At 51.4% G+C, this 22,107-nt stretch overlaps 2 protein-coding genes across 7 annotated transcripts in view; both read left to right on the top strand.

The window, feature by feature from the left end:
- The first annotated feature begins 1,750 nt into the window (after positions 1-1,750).
- The window catches only part of LOC137372548 (ubiquitin-conjugating enzyme E2 U-like), a 92,563-nt gene continuing 72,206 nt past the window's right edge, over positions 1,751-22,107 (top strand). For 3 of the 6 annotated variants that reach the window (XM_068036458.1, XM_068036460.1, XM_068036452.1), the window contains exons 1-3: positions 1,751-1,836; positions 5,193-5,344; positions 6,493-6,574. In XM_068036458.1, coding sequence (XP_067892559.1) covers positions 5,279-5,344; positions 6,493-6,574 — 148 coding nt within the window. In that variant the 5' untranslated portion in view covers positions 1,751-1,836; positions 5,193-5,278. The remainder of the gene's footprint in view (positions 1,837-5,192; positions 5,345-6,492; positions 6,575-22,107) is intronic. The other 3 variants (XM_068036457.1, XM_068036453.1, XM_068036456.1) reach the window with 3 other exon arrangements.
- On the top strand, positions 10,820-11,656 carry LOC137372547 (uncharacterized; the record flags this gene model as incomplete). Its single annotated transcript, XM_068036451.1, has 1 exon — positions 10,820-11,656. A coding segment is annotated over one exon (837 nt), but the record flags the coding sequence as incomplete, so codon positions are not given.

Below are 22,107 nucleotides of genomic sequence, written 5' to 3'. Positions count from 1 at the left end.
TCCCAATCCTCAGGTCTGTTGTTTTTCCTGGCAAATTTATATGCCTCTTCCTTGGATCTAATGCAGTCTCTAATTTCCCTTTTAAGCCATGGTTTGGCTACCTTTCCCGTTTTACTTTTGCGCCAGACAGGGATAAACAATTGTTGCAGTTCATCCATGTGCTCTTCAAATGTTTACCATTGCCTATCCACCGTCATCCCTTTAAGTAACGTTTCCCAATCCATCATAGCCAACTTGCACCTCATACCTTTGTAGTTTCCTTTACTAAGATTCAGGACCCTAGTCTCAGAATCAACTATGTCACTCTCCATCTTGATGAACAATTCTATCATATTATGGTCGCTCATCCCCAAGGGGTCTCGCACCACTAGATTGTCAATTATTCCTCTCTCATTTCACAATACCCAGTCTAGGATAGCCTGTTCTCTAGTTGGTTCCTCAATGTATTGGTCCAGAAAACCATCCCGTATACTCTCCAAGAATTCCTCCTCTATGGTATTGTGATTAATTTGATTTGCCCAATCTATATGCAGATGAAAGTCACCATAATTACAGATGTTCCTTTATCGCATTCATCTCTAATTTCCTGTTTCATGCCATTCCCAACATCACCACTACAGTTTGGGGGTCTATATACAACCCCCACTAACATTTTTTGCCCCTTAGTGTTTCTCAGCTCTACCCATACAGATTCCACATCGTCAGAGCTAATACCTTTCCTCATTATTGCGTTAATTTCCTCTTTAACCAGCAATGCAACACCACCACCTTTTGCTTTTCGTCTGTCCTTCCTAAATACTGAATACCCCTGGATGTTCATTTCCCATCCCTGGTCATCTTGCAGCCATGTCTCCATAATCCCGACTATATCATACCCGTTTACATCTATTTGCGCGATTAATTCATGCACTTTATTGCGAATGCTCCGCGCGTTAATGCATAACGCCTTAAGGCTTATCTTTTTAACATTACTTGTCCCCTTGCCACTATTTTTCACTGTGGCCCTGTTTGATTCTGGCCCTTGATTTCAATGCCTATCACTTTTCTTATTCCCCTTACTGTCTTTTGTTCTTGTCTTTGATCCCCCCTCCTCTGACTCCTTGCAAAGGTTCCCATTCCCCTGCCATTTTAGTTTAAACTCCCGCCAACCACTCTAGCAAATACGGCCTAGGACATCAGGTGTAACCCATCCAGTTTGTACTGGTCCCACCTCCCCTGAACCGGTCCCAATGTTCCACGAATCTAAAGCCCTCCCCCTCACACCATCTCTTTAGCCACATATTCATCTGATATATTCTGCTATTTCTACTCTGACTAGCACGTGGCACTGGTTGTAATCCTGAGATCAAAACCTTTGAGGTCCTACTTTTCAACTTACTTCCTAGCTCCCTATATTCTGCTTTTAGGACCTCTTTTTTTTATCTATGCCGTTTGTACCAATGTGTACCGCGACCACTGGCCAGTTTACCACTGGAACCCTCAGGCTATAATAGTTCTGTTGGAGATGGGTTGGTGGGAGATTTTGCGTGGTGTTAATAATTGTTGTAGAGGAATTCAGAGCAAGGTTTAAGTGCAGTTCCAGACGAGATCAGAGGCAATTTCAGTTGTGGAGAGACTGCCCTTGATTTGCTATAAGCTCAGGTTCTCTGGGCCGCATTGAGCGCGTGTGACCAGCAGGGGGCAGCATCGCCTCCTCCCGCCGGAAACACCTGCTGGTCGTTACCCGGCAACCAACATAACACTTCCGGTTTCCAAACTTTGCTGCTTCAGACACGGAATTTCGGGCAGAAGGTACTTGGGAAACGAGTATCAGCGGATTGAGCGCCCGGCCTGAGGGTGAGCGGTCTGTGGGCCAGGCGAGGACTACTGTCGGTTTCCCAATATATTTAATGTGCTTCACCTTTAACGTATCATTTTTTTGTAAAATAAATGTGGATCCGCTCTAAAGAATCGTCTAGCACATTGTCGCTCTTGAAGGAAGCCGATCTCCTTAAATGTTGTTCTTTTATCAAGTGTTGATAAATGTATGAACACACTGGATTGGGACTGGAAATAGAAACTGCTCACCTGTCAGTCAGAAACTGGAAGTACCAGCGGCCCAGGACTGAATTACCCTCAATAGCCCCCTACACCCACCCTCAATAGCCCCCTACACCCATCCTCACTCCCCCCCCCCCCCCATTAACCCCTTACAACCACCCTCCATAACCCCTACACCCACTTGATAACTAACCCCTTACAACCACCCTCAATAACCACCCTCAATAACCCCTACAATCACTTAATAACTAACCCCTTACAACCACCCTCCATAACCCCGACAACCACTTAATAACTAACCCCTTACAACCACCCTCAATAACCCCTACAACCACTTAATACTCCCCTCCACCCCCCTCACTAACCCCCTACTCCCACCCTCACTAACCCCATACACCCACCCTCAAACTCCACTACCCCCAACTTCACTAACCACCCTTAATACACCCTATGCCCACCCTCTATATCAAACAACAACAAAGAACAGTACAAAACAGGAACAGGTCATTCGGCCCTCCAAGCCTGCGCCGATCTTGATGCCTGCCTAAACTAAAATCTTCTGCACTTCCGGGGACCGTATCCCTCTATTCCCATCCTATTCATATCCTCTATACCTGCCCTCTATACCCCCTACACCTGCCCTCTATACCCCCTACACCCACCCTCTATACTTCCTACACCTGTAATAATACTTGTTCCTTTGATATGTGAACTATTGTAAGACTCACGGGACTAAAAGTAATATCCAAGAAAATTTTTTTTTTTTATTATAACATAACTAGTATGTAGATATACACACAAACTGTTACTGCACGAGCCACATCTAAACACATCTCACTCTGTTAGGCTACACCCACAACCTTCTGGTCATGTGTAACGCTACATCGCTTCCTCCAGTGACCTTCACTTACAGCTCTTAAGGTCGTCCCACAACATTCCCCTTTTTTCCAAACATAAGAACATATGTATGATGTACAATGATGTTGTGGTTCAGACTGACTATACATGATCAAAACAAAATGTTATTACCAAGTGAGTAAGTTTAACACTCTCTAAAACATAGAGGAGGTTTTCTTATTTGTCCCGATCTTATTATCATAAACCTATAGCCAGAGCTCGTCTTGATGACTCCTCTGAGAGTCTGGTGCCTCAGAACTCTGGTTAGCATGTTCTTCCTCTGAGCTCGTAGCCTCTGTATATGCATCTTTATACTTTTGTCTTTGATTGTGTCCGCAATGCCACAGCATTGTCACGTATAGTGTTGTCGTACAGCTCTCTGAGTTGGCTTTGGTTCCATCTGAGAATCGCACCATTGGGTGTCTGGACCTCGTATGATCGGAGCTGGTCGCATATCCTCGCAACCTCTGCAGGATACCAAGTTCCTGAGGCATGATTGAGGACTATGACCTTCTATCCTACTCACAATCAAGCTAATTCTGGTCCTGCTCGCATGTTATATGATGCTTTCAGCTTCCCTTGTTTAGAAAGCTTAGAAAGTGATGACTGGCAAAAATCACCAATCACCAGCAATCCCTCTGGCCTCTGAGTAGTTGCTGCAACAAACTGAAGCCCAAGGAGAGACTCCCAGTCATATCGCCTCTTTGTGTCACGACTCCCAGCCTTTGTGTCATCCTTTTATATGGACCGACCTGATACACTTGACCTGGGTATTTCCTACCACCTTTGGTGTTACTGAATTCATGTATTGTGACAATTTGTAAATCTCGGCATCCTGTGACAGCTGGTCCAGTTGTGTCTACAATATAAAACATTTGTGGTAGCCATTCAGAGTTCCCAGAGCTGCACTGGAAGACTATTGTTCCAATCCACTTGATTGGAGAACCATTGTAGGCAGTCAGTTTAGCTGTGATAGGTTGTACCATAGATCCCATTTCTTTAAATAAATGTCTTTCAGTATACAGATGGGCAGAATATTTGCACTTCCTTCGGTGTCGATTTTCACTTTGAGCTTATGCTCGCCACTCTTCTGTGGACATATAATCCCGATCATGGCGAATATCTCAGATTGCATAATAGCATTGACATATTGATCCAAATTCACTATGTGAACTGCTTGCTCACTGTTCGCACAAGTGCATTCTTCATCCATGTCCTCCTGGCAATCTTTGTGTGTTGGCATACCTTTTGTAGGATTTGCTACCCTGTCTTGCAGGCATTCTCTCTACCTGTAATCTGCGACCATTCCTGTGTGCAGCATCTGAGCTTGGCCTTTTGCACTGCCTTGTCCAATGTTCCTGCATGTTACAAGCTTTGCACTGGTCCTGATACACCGGACAACTGCGAGTTGGGTGAGTCCAGCCGCATTTGCCACAAGACTTAGCAGACTTCTGAGCCTCGGTTGCCATCCCAGTTGTTGTAGTCGCCCCCAAGGCTTGTAACTGTTGACGCCCAGCCACGATGGCTTCATATTTCCTTCCATAATTGAGTACTGCCTCTATGGTGTGTCCTTTCATTTTTTCCAGCAGGTCTTTTTGAAAGGCTTCTAGTGGGGTGGACATGATTACTAGCTCTATAATCCAATCTAACAGTTCAATATCTGTGAAGTCGCATTCTTGAGCTTTGCAACAAATTGGTCAATAGACCCATCTTGTCTTTGCTGGTAGGTCATAAACTCAAGCCTATGTACTTGGAAAATTACCTTTACCTTTTTTTTATTTAAACAGAGTAGTTTTTTTCTCTCTGCAGCCAGCTGCAGCTTGCAGTACCAGCAGCTGCCACAACCAGCCTTTCTCTGTGCTAGGGAACACCAGTGGTGCCGTTGAGTTCTTCCCTCTCTTTTCGGCTTAGGCCCCTCCCCCCACATGAAACAAAACAAACAGGAAAACTAAAACAGTAATAGCTTCAGCTGCTGCTTTTCAAATGTTTCGACCCACTGCCAGATTAGTTGAAAGCTCTGATCTCCTGGCACATTGCCTACTATAGCTCTCAGTGCAAAGATATAAAACTGGGTAACTTCCTGTTGTTAGGTAAACAGATTTGTACAAAAGTCCAAATAGCATCTCTCTCTGTTCCACTCATTATAACCTACTAGCAATATTGTTTGGTTTTAGATATGACTTACATTTAGTTAATTTGATGATGTAACTATTGTAAAATATTAAACAATGCTTTATTTGTTTGACACTACAAAGGTGGAAAATGGATAAAATGTCTTATTTTACATTTATGTGATTAAGAAGATTTTTCATTTAATGAGTAGCCATCATCCTGCAAGGCCATGCAATCCAGAGCTTACTTATTACTGGAAAGGGAACATATTCAACTTCAAGAAGCTGGACTCTTTGTAAGTACTTCTTAATAATTTACTATATTGGTTGACTTTCTAGGTCAGGGAAATACTGCACTTTCAAACCGTCTGCTTTGCCTCATTTTTCTCCCTCAAAGTTGTCGCAAAATCTGGGGGTCAGAACAAAGTGATTTGACCCCATTTTGATTGATCTCATCTGTCACCTTACTACAATTTGGGTTCCCATATTTTGTCAACTTGATCTCCTGAAGCATTGTACATGGACAAAAAGCTTTATTTTCTCTTCCAGTAACTGTTTCTATTTGTCTTCCAGCCTTGAATTATTTTTGTTACCCACTCCATCTTTCAGTTTCTCTCCCTTTACCTCTTTCATAGTTTCTTTCATTGTTGTCTTTGTATTTCTGTTTATCTGTAATCTTGTTCCTATTCTTTACCTTATTCCCTCGGTCTTTCTTCCCTCTGCCACCCGATCATTAAGCCTTATACACTTTCTCTTTGTCTTTGTATCTCCCAACCTGTCTTCTACACACAATCTTTCATAGTTAGAATAAGGTAAATGAGTTGTTTGGTTTTGTTCTGGTTGATATTTTTTGAATTGGTTGCATTTTAGTGAATAATAATGTTTGAGCCAATTGTTGCAATATGGAAATAATTGTTTGACTGGCTCAGTGAAATTTAGGTCAGTGAGCATTATAGGTGTGAAATTTGAGCAATCAGATGCCTTCTGCCATAAAGACACAGAACTAATTTTCCCATGTTTTATAGATATGGACTGGACACAATGTTTAAAATATAGATGTACTAGTGCATAAATGTAACTGATAAACAGCAATGTAGATTTAACTGATGAACAGGAATTTCAAGTTTAAAAATGCTACTTTTTCCTCCCTTTAACATTGCATTCCTGAAGGCAGTGATTCATGCTGAGGTACAGTTGTGTGGGTGACAGCTCCCCTCGATCAACTTGTCTAAGTGCTGCTCAGGTGAGCCAGGACAGTAAATATTAGCAGCTTATTTTACACGGAGTGCATCACAACTGAGCCCGAATGTCCTCACTCACCATCCATGGAGATCATTGGATGTTGAGTGGAAATTGGAGTTGGGAGAGGGAATCCAAATAAATGCAGTATCTTTGAAGACACACAGGCATTTCAATAATACAGTATATTTTTATACAACTGTAGGGCATTACCGTGTCCCCAGTCAGAGAGGATCTGTTAGAGTGGGTGGCTACAGTGCAGGGATTGAAAGATTCCCTCTGGGAAGGTAAGTGATGAACTAAATAGCAATAATTTTTTATTTCTGAAAATTCATGTATGGTAGAGAGCAAAAATCATAATGTTTTCCGCATCAGCTGTTGTCAATTATTAATTTAAATGAAAAGTCCACAATGAAAAGCCTGGACGTCTGTTTCAGATTTTTGGCTGTTTCATAATTATTCAGCATTTCTTCCTGTCTGTGCAGAGTTTTCATTTCTAATAAATCTGAGCTTTTTCACATCCTCTGTTTTCTTTCATTTTTTGTAATTGATAAATGAGATGGTAAATTCACAAAGCAACATTTTGGAGCTAAATGGGTGGCAGATGGGTTTGAAATTAAGAAGGAAATTCCATTCTGAAGGAAACAATTTTAATAATTAATTTTAGGGTTTTTTTTTTTGTTTTCTGCACAAACCATCATTATCTGCCATTTTTTTCTTATTTTTCGACCAATTTTCTATCTTGCCGTTCTCCTGTTCTGAAGCCATTGGCTTCTTGCTGGAGTACAGTTTCGTAGGCAATGCTAATTACTTGCATCATCTTTCTAGACAGCGTTACCAAGCTATTCATCCAACGTGGCATCATTCCTGAGCCTGATCCTCCCCTATCATGATGTATCTCTCCCCCCCCTTCCCCTCCCTCTCTGTCTCTCTCTCCCCCCCTCCCTCTCTGTCTCTCTCTCCCCCCCCCCTCTCTGTCTCTCTCCCCCCTCCCTCTCTGTCTCTCTCTCTCCCCCCTCCCTCTCTGTCTCTCTCACCCCCTCCCTCTCTGTCTCTCTCTCCCCCCCCTCTCTGTCTCTCTCTCCCCCCCTCCCTCTCTGCCTCTCTCTTCCCCCCCTCCCTCTCTGCCTCTCTCTCCCCCCCTCCCTCTCTGCCTCTCTCTCCCCCCTCCCTCTCTGTCTCTCTCTCCCCCCCTCCCTCTCTGTCTCCCCCTCCCCCCCTCCCTCTCTGTCTCCCCCTCCCCCTCTCCCCCTCTCCCTCTCCATCTCCCCCTCCCCCTCTCCCTCTCTGTCTCTCCCTCTCTGTCTCCCGCCACTCCCTCTCTCTCCCCCCCCTCCCTCTCTGTCTCCCCCCCCTCTCTGTCTCCCCCCCCTCTCTGTCTCCCCCCCCTCTCTGTCTCCCCCCCCTCTCTGTCTCCCCCCCCCCTCTGTCTCCCCCCCCCTCTCTGTCTCCCCCCCCCTCTCTGTCTCCCCCCCCTCTCTGTCTCCCCCCCCTCTCTGTCTCCCCCCCCCTCTCTGTCTCCCCCCCCCTCTCTGTCTCCCCCCCCCTCTCTGTCTCCCCCCCCCTCTCTGTCTCCCCCCCCCCCTCTCTGTCTCCCCCCCCCCTCTCTGTCTCCCCCCCTCTCTCTGTCTCCCCCCCTCTCTCTGTCTCCCCCCCTCTCTCTGTCTCCCCCCCTCTCTCTGTCTCCCCCCCCCTCTCTGTCTCCCCCCCCCCTCTCTGTCTCCCCCCCCTCTCTGTCTCCCCCCCCCTCTCTGTCTCCCCCCCCTCTCTGTCTCTCTCCCTCCCCCTCCCTCCCTCTCTGTCTCTCTCCTCTCCCTCTCTATCTCTCTCCCCTCCCTCTCTGTCTCTCTCCCCTCCCTCTCTGTCTCTCTCCCCTCCCTCTCTGACTCTCTCTCCCCTCCCTCTCTGACTCTCTCTCCCCTCCCTCTCTGACTCTCTCTCCCTTAACTCTCTGTTTCCCTCTCCCTTAACTCTCTGTTTCCCTCTCCCTTCACTCTCTGTTTCCCTCTCCCTTCACTCTCTATTTCCCTCTCCCTTCACTATCACTTCTCTCCCCTCACTCTCTCTCTCTTCACTCTCTCTCTCCCCTCACACTCACTCTCTTCCTTCACACTGTCTTGCCCCCACTCTTTTCCCTCATACTGCCTTGCCCCCACTCTTTTCCCTCATACTGTCTTGCCCCAAGTTTTTTCCTTCTCTCTTGCCCCCACTCTTTTCCCTCTCTCTTGCCCCCACTCTTTTCCCTCTCTCTTACCCCCACTCTTTTCCCTCTCTCTTGCCCCATCTCTCTCATCCCTCATTCTCTCTTCCCCCACACTCTTTTTTCCCCCACAGTCACTGTCTCTCCCCCTCACTCTCTGTCTCTCTCCCCTCACTCTCTGTCTCTCTCCCCTCACTCTCTGTCTCTCTCCCCTCACTCTCTGTCTCTCTCCCCTCACTCTCTGTCTCTCTTCCCACACTCTCTGTCTCTCTCCCCTTACTCTCTGTCTCCCTCCCCTTACTCTGTCTCCCTCCCCTTACTCTCTGTCTCCCTCCCCTTACTCTCTGTCTCCCTCCCCTTACTCTCTGTCTCCCTCCCCTTACTCTCTGTCTCCCTCCCCCTACTCTCTGTCTCCCTCCCCCTACTCTCTGTCTCCCTCCCCCTACTCTCTGTCTCCCTCCCCCTACTCTCTCTCTCCCTCCCCCTCACTCTCTCTCTCCCTCCCCCTCACTCTCTCTCTCCCTCCCCCTCACTCTCTCTCTCCCTCCCCCTCACTCTCTCTCTCCCTCCCCCTCACTCTCTCTCTCCCTCCCCCTCACTCTCTCTCTCCCTCCCCCTCACTCTCTCTCTCCCTCCCCCTCACTTTCTCTCTCCCTCCCCCTCGCTCTCTCTCCCTCCCCCTCGCTGTCTCTCTCTCCTCGCGCGCTGTCTCTCTCTCCTCGCGCGCTGCCTCTCTCTCCTCGCGCGCTGTCTCTCTCTCCTCGCGCGCTGTCTCTCTCTCCTCGCGCGCTGTCTCTCTCTCCTCGCGCGCTGTCTCTCTCCTCGCGCGCCGTCTCCCTCTCCTCGCGCGCCGTCTCCCTCTCCTCGCGCGCCGTCTCCCTCTCCTCGCGCGCCGTCTCCCTCTCCTCGCGCGCCGTCTCCCTCTCCTCGCGCGCCGTCTCCCTCTCCTCGCGCGCCGTCTCCCTCTCCTCACGCGCCGTCTCCCTCTCCTCACGCGCCGTCTCCCTCTCCTCACGCGCCGTCTCCCTCTCCTCACGCGCCGTCTCCCTCTCCTCACGCGCCGTCTCCCTCTCCTCACGCGCCGTCTCCCTCTCCTCACGCGCCGTCTCCCTCTCCTCACGCGCCGTCTCCCTCTCCTCACGCGCCGTCTCCCTCTCCTCACGCGCCGTCTCCCTCTCCTCACGCGCCGTCTCCCTCTCCTCACGCGCCGTCTCCCTCTCCTCACGCGCCGTCTCCCTCTCCTCACGCGCCGTCTCCCTCTCCTCACGCACCGTCTCCCTCTCCTCACGCACCGTCTCCCTCTCCTCACGCACCGTCTCCCTCTCCTCACGCACCGTCTCCCTCTCCTCACGCACCGTCTCCCTCTCCTCACGCACCGTCTCCCTCTCCTCACGCACCGTCTCCCTCTCCTCACGCACCGTCTCCCTCTCCTCACGCACCGTCTCCCTCTCCTCACGCACCGTCTCCCTCTCCTCACGCACCGTCTCCCTCTCCTCACGCACCGTCTCCCTCTCCTCACGCACCGTCTCCCTCTCCTCACGCACCGTCTCCCTCTCCTCACGCACCGTCTCCCTCTCCTCACGCACCGTCTCCCTCTCCTCACGCACCGTCTCCCTCTCCTCACGCACCGTCTCCCTCTCCTCACGCACCGTCTCCCTCTCCTCACGCACCGTCTCCCTCTCCTCACGCACCGTCTCCCTCTCCTCACGCACCGTCTCCCTCTCCTCACGCACCGTCTCCCTCTCCTCACGCACCGTCTCCCTCTCCTCACGCACCGTCTCCCTCTCCTCACGCACCGTCTCCCTCTCCTCACGCACCGTCTCCCTCTCCTCACGCACCGTCTCCCTCTCCTCACGCACCGTCTCCCTCTCCTCACGCACCGTCTCCCTCTCCTCACGCACCGTCTCCCTCTCCTCACGCACCGTCTCCCTCTCCTCACGCACCGTCTCCCTCTCCTCACGCACCGTCTCCCTCTCCTCACGCACCGTCTCCCTCTCCTCACGCACCGTCTCCCTCTCCTCACGCACCGTCTCCCTCTCCTCACGCACCGTCTCCCTCTCCTCACGCACCGTCTCCCTCTCCTCACGCACCGTCTCCCTCTCCTCACGCACCGTCTCCCTCTCCTCACGCACCGTCTCCCTCTCCTCACGCACCGTCTCCCTCTCCTCACGCACCGTCTCCCTCTCCTCACGCACCGTCTCCCTCTCCTCACGCACCGTCTCCCTCTCCTCACGCACCGTCTCCCTCTCCTCACGCACCGTCTCCCTCTCCTCACGCACCGTCTCCCTCTCCTCACGCACCGTCTCCCTCTCCTCACGCACCGTCTCCCTCTCCTCACGCACCGTCTCCCTCTCCTCACGCACCGTCTCCCTCTCCTCACGCACCGTCTCCCTCTCCTCACGCACCGTCTCCCTCTCCTCACGCACCGTCTCCCTCTCCTCACGCACCGTCTCCCTCTCCTCACGCACCGTCTCCCTCTCCTCACGCACCGTCTCCCTCTCCTCACGCACCGTCTCCCTCTCCTCACGCACCGTCTCCCTCTCCTCACGCACCGTCTCCCTCTCCTCACGCACCGTCTCCCTCTCCTCACGCACCGTCTCCCTCTCCTCACGCACCGTCTCCCTCTCCTCACGCACCGTCTCCCTCTCCTCACGCACCGTCTCCCTCTCCTCACGCACCGTCTCCCTCTCCTCACGCACCGTCTCCCTCTCCTCACGCACCGTCTCCCTCTCCTCACGCACCGTCTCCCTCTCCTCACGCACCGTCTCCCTCTCCTCACGCACCGTCTCCCTCTCCTCACGCACCGTCTCCCTCTCCTCACGCACCGTCTCCCTCTCCTCACGCACCGTCTCCCTCTCCTCACGCACCGTCTCCCTCTCCTCACGCACCGTCTCCCTCTCCTCACGCACCGTCTCCCTCTCCTCACGCACCGTCTCCCTCTCCTCACGCACCGTCTCCCTCTCCTCACGCACCGTCTCCCTCTCCTCACGCACCGTCTCCCTCTCCTCACGCACCGTCTCCCTCTCCTCACGCACCGTCTCCCTCTCCTCACGCACCGTCTCCCTCTCCTCACGCACCGTCTCCCTCTCCTCACGCACCGTCTCCCTCTCCTCACGCACCGTCTCCCTCTCCTCACGCACCGTCTCCCTCTCCTCACGCACCGTCTCCCTCTCCTCACGCACCGTCTCCCTCTCCTCACGCACCGTCTCCCTCTCCTCACGCACCGTCTCCCTCTCCTCACGCACCGTCTCCCTCTCCTCACGCACCGTCTCCCTCTCCTCACGCACCGTCTCCCTCTCCTCACGCACCGTCTCCCTCTCCTCACGCACCGTCTCCCTCTCCTCACGCACCGTCTCCCTCTCCTCACGCACCGTCTCCCTCTCCTCACGCACCGTCTCCCTCTCCTCACGCACCGTCTCCCTCTCCTCACGCACCGTCTCCCTCTCCTCACGCACCGTCTCCCTCTCCTCACGCACCGTCTCCCTCTCCTCACGCACCGTCTCCCTCTCCTCACGCACCGTCTCCCTCTCCTCAAGCTCTGTCTCTCTCTCTCCTCAAGCTCTGTCTCTCTCTCTCCTCACGCACTGTCTCTCTCTCTCCTCACGCACTGTCTCTCTCTCTCCTCACGCACTGTCTCTCTCTCTCCTCACGCACTGTCTCTCTCTCCTCACGCACTGTCTCTCTCTCCTCACTCACTGTCTCTCTCTCCTCACTTTCTCTCTCTCCTGTTATGGTCAGGTGAGGAGGGGTCAATGGACTTCCTGCCTTCTTTTCCCTCTCCTTGTTTGACCACAACAGGTTTAATTTTTTAAAAGTGGATTCTGTGGGTCTCTTGGAGACAGCATTGCGGTGATTATCTCCAGAGGAGTCTCTGGTTGTATCCGGAGTATGCACAGGTGGTCAGTCAACAGGCAGGGTTTGTAGCTTGCAAGATGGAATATAGAGAGAGAGTGGGGGGAATCCCCCCTTGGATCTGCACAAGTCAGAATCCAGATGCTTCTCCTTGTTGCTGAAGAGAATCACCAGCTTAAAACCACAGTGGGGAGAGGGGGCCGGGGGGGGGGGATGTGGGGGGGACTTGTCACATGACAGTCACCCACTAATTCAAGCATGGTAGTTAATAGTGTATTGTTGCTCAAATGATCAGGCAGTTCCTTAAATTTCTTGGGCCTTTGTTCTTGCTGGGATGTGCAGGCATTTCGTCTCCAGCTCACAGGCCTTGCAGTGTAGGATCTTCTTCTTTGGCCTCCTTGTCTCCAGAGACAATAGGTAAGCGCCTAGAGTTGGTCAGTGGTTTGTGGAGCAGGATACAGTGTTGCAAATTAGCTGGCCATCCTAAGCTGCTAGCAAAGTCGTCTTTGATCCATTACTTTTTTAAATTTCTTGAAAAAAATATAAATTCAGATCTCCAGTCAGTGGATTAAAGAAAATTATCATTCAACAAAGCACGTTGGTGTGACAGCTCTTTAACACGCAAAATGAATTGTGATGACAGGAGCATTTCAATATGAGGTCAAAAATTACAAAGAAACTACACACACACACACACACCGTCACACCCTCACTCATCAGTCTCACATTGTCATAGCCAGGCTCTGGTTCAGTTTTTTTTTATCCGGCATGATTCTGTGCTGAGCTAGACTCTAGTAAAGTGTCAGCTATTACATTGTTCTGCTCTGCATTGTGATAATCTTTAGATTGGTATAAGCTACGGGTTCTCTATATTCATTTTGGACATATAACTCAATGTGTTTGAGAGCCAGTAAAAGTCCCAGGGCTCCCTTCTCCACAGTAGAGTATCTCCTTTGATTGTTTCATTTTTTGGAGAAGTACCCAACTGTTCTCTAAATGCCTAACTCATCATCTTGGAGCAGGAGGCATCTTCCCCGAGGTCATTAGAATCAACTGCCACTTTAAATGGTTTGTTAAAGTTTGGAGCTGCCAGTACTGGTTAAGATGGCTTTCAGCCTCTCGAAAGCTGTTTGGCACCTCCCTGACCACACCAGCTTTGCCTTTTTTCTGTAACAGATCTGTCAGTGGGGCGGCTACAATGCTGAAGTTTGGAACGAACTTGCGGTAAAGCCCACACATCCCCAAAACCCACATTATTTCCCGTTTAGTCGTGGGGATGGGAAAATCTATCAGCACCTGTACCTTTGCTTCTCTGGGCAGCATTTGCCCTTGACCCACAATATGCCCTAGGTAGGTTACCTGAATTTGAGCAAACTTGCTCTTTGCAAGGTTTACCACCAAGTCAGCCGACTGTAACCCTCAGAGGAGGGCTTCTTACTAGTCTAAGTGGTCCCCCCGGTGTCACTGTACACTAACAGATCATCTAGGTACACTACATGGTTGGGCAGACCAGCCACTACCTAGTTCATCAGCCTTTGGAAGGTGGCTCGGGCTTTTCTTAATCCAAAAGTCATCACCCGGCACTAGAATAAGCTGTCTGGGGTGACAAAAGCTGAAATCTCTTTAGCTCGGGTGGTTAAGGGAACCTGCCAGTACCCTTTCAACGAGTCTATTTTGAGTATTACTGAAAATAGAGACATTTTGTCAAAGCTTTTTGACTTGCACTCATCAGGACATGTCGCAAGAATACCAATGTAAGGGAAACGGCAAATTTATACTGTCTGATAAGAGAGTGCTGATTGATTGGCAAGTGGACTCTGATTGGTAGAGGCATTGCCATGGAAAATGCACCAGTTTATGGTGACTGATTGTTAACAGTTAGATTTCAAACAAAGCTTGGAAGTTAACAGTCAGTCACCATAAACTGGTGCATTTTCCATGGCAACGCCTCTACCAATCAGAGTCCACTTGCCAACCAATCAGCACTCTCTTCTCATACAGTATAAATTTGTTGTTTCCCTCATATTGGTATTCTTGCAAATTGTCCTGATGGGTGCAAGACGAAAAGCTTCGACAAAATGTCTCTATTTTCAGCAGTACTCAAGTTCTGTCATACCAAATGACTATAAGTCTATTTTGGTTACATAGGTGGCGTTTCCTACTCTATACAGTCTTCCATGCGGGGAATTGGGTAGGAATCAGCTCTAGTCACTGAATTAATCTGCCTGTAATCAATGTAGAGCCTTGTTGAGCCATCGGGTTTGAGCATCAGCACAACTGGGAACTCCAACTGCTCTGACTGGGCTCAATCAGCTTGTGCTCCAACATATACTGAATTTCCTCCTGAACTTTGGTCAGTTTCCTGGGACCTAGGTGATATAAATTTTGTTCTTTGGCAGGGGTCTCTCCTACATCCACATTGTGTTGGGTTAGAATTATGCACCCTGGTTTGTCCCTGGAGATCCCTTTAAATGCTGTGAGCAGCCTTGTTAGATCTCCTCTCTGTTCTGCGTTTAAGTAGAGTATGGTGCCTAATTTCCTTAACACATTTCAGTGTTAGCTAACTGTACGGTAGGGGATTCGATTTGGGAATCCTTCAGGCCTCCCTCTAACTCATCCTCATTATCACTTTCGCCCTCCTCTTTCCTGACTGCCAGACAGACCAGTGCTTGTTTGTCCCCTTCCTGGCTGTGACACCGTTTCAGCATATTGATGTGGCACAGCCTTTGCTTTTTCCTACGATCTGGAGTGTTAGTTATATAATTCACCTCGCTGATTCTCTTTACTACTGTGTACAGGCCACTGAACCGGGCTTTCAGTGGTTCACTCTGTATTGGTAGTAGCACTAATGCATGGTCTCTGCGCTGAAATGTTCTGGTCTTGGCATGTTTATCCACCTGCCTTTTCATAGTTGTCTGGGAGGTTTTTAAGTGTTCCTAAGCCACTGCACAGGCTTTCGTGAGCCGTTCTCAGAACATGGAGATGCAGTCTAACAGGGAAGATTTGTCCCTGTGTCCCAAGAACTTCTCCTTGATTAGTTTTAGAGGACTTTTCACCTCGTGTCCATAAACTAATCCAAAGGGACTAAAGCCAGTGGACTCATTGGGTGAGTCCCTGGGAGCAAACAGAAGAACTCCGAGCACTTTGTCCCACTCATGGGGGTACTCATAGCAGTATGTCCAGATCATTGTCTTTCAGGTTTGGTGGGACCGTTCCAAAGTCCCTGTGACTGTGGGTGGTAGGCTGAGGACTTTAGCTGGGTTATGCCCAGATTACTCATGACCTTTAGAAAAATACTGGACATAAAATTTGTGCCCCTGATCCAACTTGATCTCAGCAGGCAGCCCATATCGGGTGAAGAATTGGGTTAGCCCCTCTGCCACTACCTTTGCAGAAATAGTTCTTAGCGGGCTGGCCTCTGGAAATTGGGCAGCCATATCCATAATGGTGAGAAGATACTGGTAGCCCCCTTTTGTTTTCAGCAGGGGCCCCACACAATCCACCAGCACTCTGCTAAATGGTTCCCCAAAAGCCGGTATGGGAATTAGAGGCGCAGGTTTATTGCAGGTTGAGGCTTCCCCACAACCTAGCACATGTGGCAAGTCTTACAGAACTCCACCACATCCTTGTGGAGTTGTGGCCAGTGAAAATGCTGTCTTATGCGGGTTTGGGTTTTCGGATATCAACATGTCCAGCCATTGGAATCTCGTGGGCTATTCTCAATATTTCCTGACAGTACCTCGGCAGCGGTGCCACTACCTGGTGAACCACTGTCCACTCATCGTCTGCAGGTCTGTGAGGAGGTCTCCACTTCCTTATCAGCACCTCATTCTTTAAATAGTTGTACTCTGGAACTCCCTCTGCTTCAGCTTCAGTTTGGGCAGTCTGTGCTAACTTTTTTAAAACTGGGTCGGCTTGCTGAGCCTTCTCCAAGGAAGACCTGCTGAACACTTCCTTTGGTCTCTCTAAATTTTCGAAAAAGGTTTTGGATAACCATACAGCAGGGTCATCCATGTGCAGTGCCAGTTTAGCCTCCTCTGACGGAGCATGTTTGGCCATGGACCAGGTCACCACGCAGTCAGGGAAAATGCCAGGCACCTTTTCCTGTGTCTGCTCTGGCTCACTGACCTTGTTCGGTCTCTCTAAGATCACTGGGGAAGCTACCACCTTCGCCCCCGTCTGGTCATTACTAAGGAGCAGGTCGACCCCATCCACAGGTAAACTAGGGGCAATCCCCATGGTTATCTGTCCTGAAAAAAGGTCGCACTCCAGCTGCACCCAGTATAAAGGTATGGGCATGTACCTTCCCCTGATACCATTCACTAATACTTTGGCATTCAATGCACCCTCTGGGGGAAAGGTCATGCCTTTTCCCAGTAAAAGGGATTGGCGAGCCCGTCTCCCTAAGTATGACAATGGGTTAACTCGCTTCACTCGAGGAATATGAGGTCACTTTTCCTCTGGTCGCAAAATTCTGATAACTCTCAGGGATTTTGTGAAGTTCGCCTGCACTCTCAGTGGTATGTTTACTGGGTTTTACTGCTGCAGTTAAAGCCACAGCCTGGTCTGCTGAGCTTTCCATCCGGGCCCCTTTTCCTGCACTGGTCTGCTGTACCCTGACTAAACCTATGGGGTTTCCTCATAATTTCCAACAGTGAGCTCGAAGGTGATCTGCCTTGTTACAATGGAAACATACAGGCTTTTGGGCATCACTCCTATTCTCAGCACCTTCCTTTTTGGCCTGAGGAGGGCCCCCTGTGTTTCCAGCTCTCCCTTCTCGCCCATGGCTGTTCATCCTCCCATCACCCTCCCACCTTCTATCCTTGTCAGGTTTTTGGAGGTGACGAGGAATGGGTTTCCCTTGGGGCAAGGGCTTATGAACAAGTGTATAATCTTCAGCCAGGATTGCTGCCAGCCTGGCTCTTGGAACCTTTTGTTCCTCCACGTGGTTTCATATGAAAAGGGGAAGCGAGTTTTTGAACTCCTCGAGGAGGATCACTGCTATGATATTTTCATAGGTGGACTCTATCTTAAGTGCCCAAATCCATCGGTCGAAGGCGAGTTGCTTAACCCTTTCGAACTCTGTGCAAGTTTGTTCCGGCTGTTTTTGGAGAGTTTGGAACTTTTGGCTGTACGCCTCCGGTACTAGCTCTTATGCACTTCAGATTGCATTTTTAGTTTTCTCATAATCTGATGAACTCCCATCAGGCGTCAGTGAATAAATCTCATGGGCATTTCCTGTTAGTTTGTTCTGCAATAACAGTATCCAGCTGTCTACTGGCCACTTCAACTGTTTTGCACGCTTAAGAGATGAAAAATGCTTCTATATCCCCTTCATTGAACTTTGGTATTAACTGGGAGAACTTTAATAGCTCAGAACTTGGTCCTAAGCTCGGGGTCATTTCCTCACTGGTGTTGCCATCCCTGGTGCATTTAGATTTTCTCTCGTTAGTTCGAGCTGCCTTAACTCCCTTTGGAAAACTCTTTTTCCCTTTCCTGAGACTCTTTCTCCTCTTTCTCTCTCTGGAAAGCTCTTTCTTTCTCCCTTTCCTGGAATTCTCTCTTCTCCTTCTGGAATTCTAATTCTAGTCTCCTCTGTTCTAGCTGTATCTTAGCTAATGTTACTCTGTCTGCTTCCGACTCTAAGCCTGTCTCTGGCTCTTCAATGTCAATTTTTAAATGGTTGGCCACAAGTTTTAGGATTGCGGGTTTCCTAGTTTTTGTTTGTATATTTATCTGTAAGTGCCTAGCTGTACTCCTTAACTCTTCAACGGATAGGGCTTTTAAACGGGCCCAAGTTACTTCCCTCCCTCACTCTCTCTTCCCTCCCTCACTCTCTCTTCCCTCCCTCACTCTCTCTTCCCTCCCTCACTCTCTCTTCCCTCCCTCACTCTCTCTTCCCTCCCTCCCTCACTCTCTTCCCTCCCTCCCTCACTCTCTTCCCTCCCTCCCTCACTCTCTCTTCCCTCCCTCCCTCACCCCTCCCTCCCTCCCTCTTCCCTCCCTCCCTCCCTCTTCCCTCCCTCCCTCCCTCCTCCCTCCCTCCTCCCTCCTCCCTCCCTCCCTCTCTCTCTTCCCTCCCTCCCTCACTCTCTCTTCCCTCCCTCCCTCCCTCACTCTCTCTTCCCTCCCTCCCTCACTCTCTCTTCCCTCCCTCCCTCACTCTCTCTTCCCTCCCTCCCTCACTCTCTCTTCCCTCCCTCCCTCACTCTCTCTTCCCTCCCTCCCTCATTCTCTCTTCCCTCCCTCCCTCATTCTCTCTTCCCTCCCTCCCTCCCTCTCTCTCTTCCCTCCCTCCCTCACTCTCTTCCCTCCCTCCCTCACTCTCTCTTGCCTCCCTCCCTCACTCTCTCTTCCCTCCTTCCCTCACTCTCTCTTCCCTCCCTCCCTCCCACTCTCTTCCCTCCCTCCCACTCTCTTCCCTCCCTCCCACTCTCTTCCCTCCCTCCCACTCTCTTCCCTCCCTCCCACTCTCTTCCCTCCCTCCCACTCTCTTCCCTCCCTCCCACTCTCTTCCCTCCCTCCCACTCTCTTCCCTCCCTCCCTCTCTCTCTCTCTCTCTTCCCTCCCTCCCTCCCGCTCTCTCTCTCTTCCCTCCCTCCCGCTCTCTCTCTTCCCTCCCTCCCGCTCTCTCTCTTCCCTCCCTCCCGCTCTCTCTCTTCCCTCCCTCCCGCTCTCTCTCTTCCCTCCCTCCCGCTCTCTCTCTTCCCTCCCTCCCGCTCTCTCTCTTCCCTCCCTCCCGCTCTCTCTCTTCCCTCCCTCCTGCTCTCTCTCTGTACCCTCCCGCCCTCTCTCTCTCTCTTCCCTCCCGCACTCTCTCTCTCTCTTCCCTCCCGCACTCTCTCTCTCTCTTCCCTCCCGCACTCTCTCTCTCTCTTCCCTCCCGCACTCTTCCCTCCCTTCCCCCACTCTCTCTTCCCTCCCTTCCCCCACTCTCTCTTCCCTCCCTTCCCCCACTCTCTCTTCCCTCCCTTCCCCCACTCTCTCTTCCCTCCCTTCCCCCACTCTCTCTTCCCTCCCTTCCCCCACTCTCTCTTCCCTCCCTTCCCCCACTCTCTCTTCCCTCCCTTCCCCCACTCTCTCTTCCCTCCCTTCCCCCACTCTCTCTTCCCTCCCTTCCCCCACTCTCTCTTCCCTCCCTTCCCCCACTCTCTCTTCCCTCCCTTCCCTCCCTTCCCCCACTCTCTCTTCCCTCCCATCCCCCACTCTCTCTTCCCTCCCATCCCCCACTCTCTCTTCCCTCCCTTCCCCCACTCTCTCTTCCCTCCCTTCCCCCACTCTCTCTTCCCTCCCTTCCCCCACTCTCTCTTCCCTCCCTTCCCCCACTCTCTCTTCCCTCCCTTCCCCCACTCTCTCTTCCCTCCCTTCCCCCACTCTCTCTTCCCTCCCTTCCCCCACTCTCTCTTCCCTCCCTTCCCCCACTCTCTCTTCCCTCCCTTCCCCCACTCTCTCTTCCCTCCCTTCCCCCACTCTCTCTTCCCTCCCTTCCCCCACTCTCTCTTCCCTCCCTTCCCCCACTCTCTCTTCCCTCCCTTCCCCCACTCTCTCTTCCCTCCCTTCCCCCACTCTCTCTTCCCTCCCTTCCCCCACTCTCTCTCCGGATTGCATTTTTAGTTTTCTCATAATCTGATGAACTCCCATCAGGCGTCAGTGAATAAATCTCATGGGCATTTCCTGTTAGTTTGTTCTGCAATAACAGTATCCAGCTGTCTACTGGCCACTTCAACTGTTTTGCACGCTTAAGAGATGAAAAATGCTTCTATATCCCCTTCATTGAACTTTGGTATTAACTGGGAGAACTTTAATAGCTCAGAACTTGGTCCTAAGCTCGGGGTCATTTCCTCACTGGTGTTGCCATCCCTGGTGCATTTAGATTTTCTCTCGTTAGCTCGAACTGCCTTAACTCCCTTTGGAAAACTCTTTTTCCCTTTCCTGAGACTCTTTCTCCTCTTTCTCTCTCTGGAAAGCTCTTTATTTCTCCCTTTCCTGGAATTCTCTCTTCTCCTTCTAGAATTCTAATTCTAGTCTCCTCTGTTCTAGCTGTATCTTAGCTAATGTTACTCTGTCTGCTTCCGACTCTAAGCCTGTCTCTGGCTCTTCAATGTCAATTTTTAAATGGTTGGCCACAAGTTTTAGGATTTCGGGTTTCCTAGTTTTTGTTTGTATATTTATCTCTAAGTACCTAGCTGTACTCCTTAACTCTTAAACAGATAGGGCTTTTAAACGGGCCCAAGTTACTTCCCTCCCTCACTCTCTCTTCCCTCCCTCACTCTCTCTTCCCTCCCTCCCTCACTCTCTCTTCCCTCCCTCCCTCACTCTCTCTTCCCTCCCTCCCTCACTCTCTCTTCCCTCCCTCACTCTCTCTTCCCTCCCTCCCTCCCTCTCTCTTCCCTCCCTCCCTCCCTCACTCTTCCCTCCCTCCCTCACTCTTCCCTCCCTCCCTCCCTCCCTCACTCACTCTTCCCTCCCTCACTCTCTCTTCCCTCCCTCACTCTCTCTTCCCTCCCTCACTCTCTCTTCCCTCCCTCACTCTCTCTTCCCTCCCTCACTCTCTCTCCTCCTCTCTCCCTCACTCTCTCTTCCCTCCCTCACTCTCTCTTCCCTCCCTCACTCTCTCTTCCCTCCCTCACTCTCTTCCCTCCCTCACTCTCTTCCCTCCCTCACTCTCTTCCCTCCCTCACTCTCTTCCCTCCCTCACTCTCTTCCCTCCCTCACTCTCTCTTCTCTCCCTCACTCTCTCTTCTCTCCATCACTCTCTTCCCTCCCTCACTCACTCCCTCTTCCCTCCCTGACTCACTCCCTCTTCCCTCCCTCACTCACTCCCTCTTCCCTCCCTCCCTCCCTCTTCCCTCCCTCCCTCACTCTTCCCTCCCTCCCTCACTCTTCCCTCCCTCTTCCCTCCCTCCCTCACTCTTCCCTCCCTCCCTCACTCTTCCCTCCCTCCCTCACTCTTCCCTCCCTCCCTCACTCTTCCCTCCCTCACTCTTCCCTCACTCTTCCCTCCCTCCCTCACTCTTCCCTCCCTCCCTCACTCTTCCCTCCCTCCCTCACTCTTCCCTCCCACCCTCACTCTTCCCTCCCACCCTCACTCTTCCCACCCTCCCTCACTCACACCCCTCCCTCCCTCACTCCCTCCCTCCCTCCCTCACTCTTCCCTCCCTCCCTCACTCTTCCCACCCTCCCTCACTCTTCCCTCCCACCCTCACTCTCCCTTCCCTCCCTCACTCTCCCTTCCCTCCCTCCCTCACTCTCCCTTCCCTCCCTCCCTCACTCTCCCTTCCCTCCCTCCCTCACTCTCCCTTCCCTCCCAACCCTCCCTCACTCTCCTTCCCTCCCTCCCTCACTCTCCCTTCCCTCCCTCCCTCACTCTCCCTTCCCTCCCTCCTCACTCTCCCTTCCCTCCCTCCCTCACTCTCCCTTCCCTCCCTCCCTCACTCTCCCTTCCCTCCCTCCCTCACTCTCCCTTCCCTCCCTCCCTCACTCTCCCTTCCCTCCCCTCCCCACCCTCCCTCACTCTCCCTTCCCTCCTCCCTCACTCTCCTTCCCTCCCTCCCTCACCTCCCTTCCACCCTCCCTCACTCTCCCTTCCCTCCCTCCCTCACTCTCCCTTCCCTCCCTCCCTCACTCTCCCTTCCCTCCCTCCCTCACTCTCCCATCCCTCCCTCCTCTCCCTTCCCTCCCTCACTCACACCCCTTCCCTCCCTCCCTCCCTCACTCTCCCTTCCCTCCCTCACTCTCCCTTCCCTCCCTCCCTCACTCTCCCTTCCC

The sequence above is a fragment of the Heterodontus francisci genome, chromosome 8, assembly GCF_036365525.1.
Source record: "Heterodontus francisci isolate sHetFra1 chromosome 8, sHetFra1.hap1, whole genome shotgun sequence".
Taxonomy (NCBI): domain Eukaryota; kingdom Metazoa; phylum Chordata; class Chondrichthyes; order Heterodontiformes; family Heterodontidae; genus Heterodontus; species Heterodontus francisci.
This window is presented reverse-complemented; position numbering and strand designations above follow the sequence as displayed.